This window comes from Corylus avellana, chromosome 4, assembly GCF_965113065.1.
Source record: "Corylus avellana chromosome 4, dhCorAvel1.hap1.2, whole genome shotgun sequence".
In the NCBI taxonomy this organism is placed as follows: domain Eukaryota; kingdom Viridiplantae; phylum Streptophyta; class Magnoliopsida; order Fagales; family Betulaceae; genus Corylus; species Corylus avellana.
This window is the reverse complement of record NC_142493.1, coordinates 12,804,905-12,811,116: the sequence shown is the minus strand read 5'-3', so window position 1 is coordinate 12,811,116 and position 6,212 is coordinate 12,804,905. Positions and strand designations below refer to the sequence as shown.

The window sequence follows — 6,212 nt, the reverse complement described above, 5'->3', positions numbered from 1 at the left end:
ATGCTGAGGGAGAAGAGCAGTGAGGAAGCCATAGAGATCTTTGAAGGGTTGAGTGAACATACTCAACAATTCCCATCCAGAAGGAGGAAAGATGTAAGGAGCAAAGGCAAGAGTGACGAAAATAGCGATATGAAAAATCAGATATCTGCTGTGGAACAGAAGTTGGATATGGTTGTCAAAGCTATGACTGCTCAGAAAATTTCACCCCTGCAACAGGACACACCAGCTCAAATGCCAGAAAGGGATGATATGAAGGATCTTGTACGACAACTGGTGACCTCACAACAGCAGTTTATGGCTGATCAAAAACAAGCAATACAAAAACTAGAAGTAAGAATGGGTCAAATGGCAAAGGAGCTAAGTGAGAGGAAGCAGAAAGAATTTTCAGCTCAAACATTACCCGATCAGGGGGATCATCAGCAGCTGGAAGCAGTCACAGTTCTCAGAAATGGCAAGGTAATTGGGACTAAAGAGCCACCTCAAGAAATTCCAGAAGGACCATCCATTTCTAATAAGGAGAAGGTAAATGCACCACCCTTCCCTCAAAGGCTAGTCAAACCCAAGAAAGAAGAGCAATTCAGGGATATCTTTGAAACTTTGAGGAAAGTAGAAATCAACATTCCTTTATTAGATGCAATTAAACAAATTCCTTCATATGCTAAATTTTTAAAAGATTGTTGCACTAACAAAAGGAAGTTTCAGGAGTATGAGACAGTGGCCCTAACAGAAGAGGTAAGTGCAGTTCTGTTAAGAAAATTACCACCAAAACTGACAGATTCAGGTAGTTTTACCATTCCCTGCAGGATAGGAGACCATTCCTTTGAAAAGGCGCTATTGGACTTAGGAGTAGGTGTGAATTTGCTGCCTTACACGGTGTATGAAAAGCTGGGATTGTGGGAGATTCAACCAACCTCTATCACCTTACAATTGGCAGACAGAAGCATCAAAAGACCAAGAGGTATACTGGAGAATGTATTGGTAAAGGTAGGTACATTTATTTTACCTGCTGACTTTATTGTATTGGATGTGGAAGAATCCCCCATGCCATCACCGTTACCTATTATCTTAGGAAGACCCTTTATGAGAACTGTCGATACTACAATAGGGGTGAAAAAGGGTACTGTGAGCATGAAGGTAAACGGTGAAACAATAGAGTTCAAAATATTCGATGCATTAAAATTACCTCAAGAAGAATTAGATTGCTTTGATGTTTGTATGATCCACGATGTGGGTAAGACAGTCTTGCAGGACCAATACAAAGATCCATTGGAAGCCATCCTCACCCATAGTTTCACAAGGCAAGACATTGAACAAAAATCTGAAGATGTTACTAAAATTCTCATCAAAACAGTGCATCACCTTGAAACTTCTCCCAAATACCCAAGTAAGTATAATCCTCCATTCGAGATTCTTGAACCTACTAATTCCTTCCTTGTTCCCTCTATTGTACAGGCACCCAAGCTGGAATTGAAGCAATTGCCCGAGCACTTAAAATATACATACCTGGGAGAAAACAAGACACTACCAGTCATCATAGCTGCAAATCTAAGTTGTGGGAAAGAAGAAAAGCTGCTGAGAATTCTTAGAGAACATAAGACCGCCTTGGGGTGGACCATTGTTGACATAAAAGGAATAAGCCCAGCTAAGTGCATGCATCAAATTTTCCTTGAAGACGAAGCAAAGCCAACTAGGGATGCGCAAAGAAGACTCAACCCACACATGAAGGAGGAAGTCAAGGCAGAAGTGTTGAAATTATTAGATGTAGGCATCATCTACCCCATCTCAGACAGTAAATGGGTGAGTCCAGTCCAAGTAGTTCCCAAGAAGAGTGGGATCACCGTGGTGAAGAATGATGATAATGAGCTGATACCTACAAGAGTAACCACTGGATGGAGGGTATGCATTGATTACAAAAAGCTGAACAAGGTAACAAGAAAAGACCATTTTCCATTACCCTTCATTGATCAAATGCTAGAGCGGTTAGCTGGCCATAGCCACTATTGTTTCTTGGATGGGTATAGTGGCTATAATCAGATTGCAATAGCACCAAAAGATCAGGAGAAGACCACCTTCACATGTCCTTTTGGCACATTCGCTTATAGAAGGATGCCATTTGGCTTATGCAATGCCCCAGCCACATTTCAAAGATGCATGATGAGCATTTTTTCAGATATGGTGGAGAAAACCATTGAGGTATTTATGGATGACTTCAGCGTTTTTGGGTCTAGTTTCGACGAATGCCTCCACCATTTAAAGAATGTTCTCAAGAGGTGTGAAGAATACAACCTAGTGCTCAATTGGGAAAAATGCCACTTCATGGTTCAACAAGGCATTGTATTGGGTCATGCTATTTCAAGCAAGGGCATTGAAGTGGATAAGGCTAAGATAGATATCATCTCCAAACTTCCCCCACCTCTAACAGTAAAGGGGGTGAAGAGTTTCCTTGGACATGCTGGGTTCCATAGGAGGTTTATTAAGGATTTCTCCAAGATCTCTAGACCCCTCTGCGCATTGCTTGGGAAGGAAGCTAAGTTTGAATGGACCAAAGAATGCATGACTGCTTTCAACATACTGAAAAAGCTGCTCACTTCTGCACCAATAATGCAAGCACCTGATTGGAGTCTCCCTTTTGAGCTCATGCGTGACGCTAGTGACTTTGCCTTGGGAGCTGTCTTGGGTCAAAGAATCAATAAGGTACCTCATGCAATATATTATGCTTCTAGAACATTGAATGATGCACATTTAAATTATTCTACCACTGAGAAAGAATTATTAGCTGTCATATTTGCTTTGGAGAAGTTTTGATCATACCTAATTGGCTCTAAAGTCATTGTATTCACTAATCATGCTGCCTTGAGATATTTGTTTGCCAAGAAGGATGCAAAGCCAAGACTAATCAGATGGGTATTATTACTGCAAGAATTTGATCTTGAGATCAAAGATAAGAAGGGCAGTGAGAATGTGGTTGCAGATCATTTATCCCGACTACTCCATGAGGAAGAAGAAGAAGAGCTTCCATTAAGTGAAAAATTTCCAGATGAACAGTTATTTGTGATCGAGGTCCAAGTTCCATGGTATGCAGATATTGTAAATTACATAACTACCAAGGTTTTTCCTCCAGGTATGTCCAATCAAGAAAAAAAGAGGTTGATATCCATATCTAGACATTACCATTGGGATGATCCCTATCTGTTCAAATTTTGTTCGGATCAAATCATTAAAAGATGTGTCTCAGAAGAAGAGCATTTGAGCATTCTGGAGCATTGTCATCAATTTGCTCGTGGAGGACACTTTGGGGCCAAGAGAACAGCACTTAAGGTATTACAATCTGGTTTCTATTGGCCTAATGTGTTTAAAGATGCCTTTTTGTTTTGCAGCTCTTGTGATAGATGCCAGAGAACCGGCAACAATTCCTCCAGACACCAGATGCCACTGCAAAATATTCAAGTGGTAGAGATCTTTGATGTATGGGGTATTGACTTCATGGGACCATTTCCTAACTCATATGGGTATCTTTATATTCTTGTAGGTGTGGATTATGTGTCTAAATGGGTCGAGGCTATCCCCTCAAAGACCAATGATCACAAAGTGGTTGTGAAGTTTTTGCAGGATAACATCTTTGCTAGGTTTGGAACACCAAGGGCAATAATAAGTGATGGTGGTAGCCACTTCAACAATTATGCTTTTTCAGCTTTGATCAAGAAGTACGGGATCACCCATAAGGTTGGCACTCCATACCATCCTCAAACCAGTGGTCAAGTGGAGATCAGTAACCGAGAAATCAAAAGCATACTACAAAGGACAGTGAACCCCAGCAGGAAGGCTATAGAACTGCATATAAGACGCCTATCGGTATGTCCCCATATCGATTGGTTTTTGGGAAAGCTTGTCATCTACCAGTAGAGTTGGAGGACAAAGCATATTGGGCCATGAAGAAATTCAACTTCGACATGCACCAAGCCGGTAACAAGAGGAAATTAAAACTGAATGAACTAGAGGAATTGCGGCATGATGCTTATGAGAATGCAAAACTCTACAAGGAAAGAACCAAGGCGTACCATGACAAACTACTGGTCAGGAAAGAATTTCATGAAGGACAAAAGGTGTTAATCTATAATTCCAGATTGAGACTATTCCCTGGAAAACTTAAATCAAGATGGTTTGGTCCCTGTATGATCACTAAAGTATTTCCTCATGGAGCTATGTAGGTCTATAGTCCACAAAATGTCAATCATTCAAGGTGAATGGACACAGAGTGAAGCCATACAATGAAAAGGATTTCGCACCACAAGATCAAGATTTGGCATCACAAGATTTGGAACTCCAGGATGTCCAATATGTAGCTCCACCATCTGGAACATCCACTTCTGGACCACATTGAGAGAGGACCACAGTCTGGCTGAAGACGTAAAACTTAGCAATCATGGGAGGCACCCCATCGCATATCCTTTCTTTTTGTTGATTTTTGGGTTGTTGAGTCTTTCATTATGTTTCGCAATTTTTTTGATGCTGTTCATTCTGTTACTGCGATCGATCGCATTACACATGCGATCGAGTGCAAGTCTCCAGTGGTGATGCTACCACATTCTGTGAGTGCGATCGAACGCACAACATGTGCGATCGAGCGCACTTGGCAGCATCCCATAGTTATTTTTCTTTTGTTCTGTTTTTTTTTTTTATTATTTCAATTTAGTTTTGTTCCTTTTTACTTGTTTGTGTGTTTTATTATTTTGCAGGGATAAGTGTGCTTCAATTCAAGTTTGGGGGTGTGCAACGAGCCATGCTTTCCAAGACTAGGTCAACCATCTCGAGAATTCACATGTTTGATCTGATCTTACACAAGCACATTAGCACATAATTTGTGGGGTATGACATGAAAGTTTAATGTGTGTGTTTCTATGTCTTAAGTGAAACTAGATGATTTATTAGATGGATACCTTGGCATATATATATGTGAAAAAAAAAAAAAATATGATCATTGATAAGCTTTTCACTGAGTAACTGGACCTTTTGTCTCAAAGCATTGAGTGTTCACGTCAAAAGGTGAAGAATTTTGAATTGGTTAGTGTCATGGTTAGTTTGGTTTCGTAACCTTTTTCACTCGAGTTAGTAAGTCCTAGGGGTGTCTCTACACCTAATGCCCTAAAACCATTTGGTTTGGGAGTCATTGACATAACACTCGTTACATGGGTCAATTAGAAAGCTTAAGGGAATCAAGCATTGTACAACCTGACGAAAAAAAAAAAAAAAAAGAAAGAGAAAAATATGCCATTGTTGTTCATTCTAATAGGGATTTCAGTGAACTTTGAGACATTGAGACATTTGCACATTAGAAAGAATTGGAAGCTTCATATTTATGTGCTAGTTCACTTTACCCTATTTTCAAACTTGTGATGTCTTAGCATGTCTTTTGTAAGTAATTAAATTTTAAAATTCCAATTCATTGTGAAGATGGCGTTTATCTTTTTAAGCTTGCTAATGAATGAGAATCATGGTTTTGAATGATACTTTAATTTTTGGAATAACATGAACTCTTGCATGATGTTTGTGGGTAACATTTCTGGAAAACTCTCACGAGACTTCACTCGTCCACTAGGGAATTCCTAGTGGTTTAAAAGGCTTGTTGTATACGCTAAATGCAATCGTACATCCCACGAAAGATGGATTTATCTTTTGTTTTCTGTTTTTTGTTTTGAATTGCTAAGGGACTAGCAATATGTAAGTTTGGGGGTGTGATAAGCGCTAAAATATTCCTATTTTCAGCCCTTATCTTACATGTTTTAATCCTTTGGTTTTAGTTAATTAGATCATTTTACTTCCTTTTTGTGTTTTTGTTGTTTTTATAGGCTTTGGAAGAAAGTGAAGTAAAACTGGGCGATTTAGGCTAAAAAAGAGAACACAGGAAAATTGGAGTTCCCTAGTACTGCAATCAATCGCAGAGTATTTGCGATCGAGCGCAATACCAGAGGAGATGCTGAACAAGCCAAGCCAGAAGCGATCGAGCGCAGGCAGAAGAGGCATCGATCGCAGACGTGCGATCGAGCGCACACGGGCTGCGATCGAGCGCACCCGTGCGCAGGAGGCATTCCAAGTGGTGGGTACAATGTACCCATTTCCATAATAGGGTTTTTCCAACTCCAAATTGTAATAGGATTGAAACCTGCGAAAACCCTAGGTTTTACTACTTTTCCAAGGACTTCTAAAGCCTATAA

The 6,212-nt window shown here is 40.0% G+C and overlaps 1 protein-coding gene across 1 annotated transcript; it reads left to right on the top strand.

Annotated features, from left to right (window-relative positions):
* Window positions 1-3,903, top strand: LOC148586335 (uncharacterized). The gene is made up of 5 exons (XM_088515571.1): window positions 1-548; window positions 1,034-1,134; window positions 1,241-1,878; window positions 2,878-3,074; window positions 3,378-3,903. Exons 1-5 carry the CDS (start codon window positions 1-3, stop codon window positions 3,901-3,903), a joined length of 2,010 nt encoding a protein of 669 aa, XP_088371697.1.
* Window positions 3,904-6,212: the final 2,309 nt, after the last annotated feature.

Coding starts and splice junctions, on each gene's coding strand:
- LOC148586335 (XM_088515571.1), top strand. CDS start 1: ATGCTGAGGGAGAAGAGCAGTGAGGAAGCCATAGAGATCTTTGAAGGG. Junction 549..1,033: donor GCACCACCCTTCCCTCAAAG/GCTAGTCAAACC, acceptor TGGATGTGGAAG/AATCCCCCATGCCATCACCG. Junction 1,879..2,877: donor ATGAGCTGATACCTACAAGA/GTAACCACTGGA, acceptor TTTGCCAAGAAG/GATGCAAAGCCAAGACTAAT.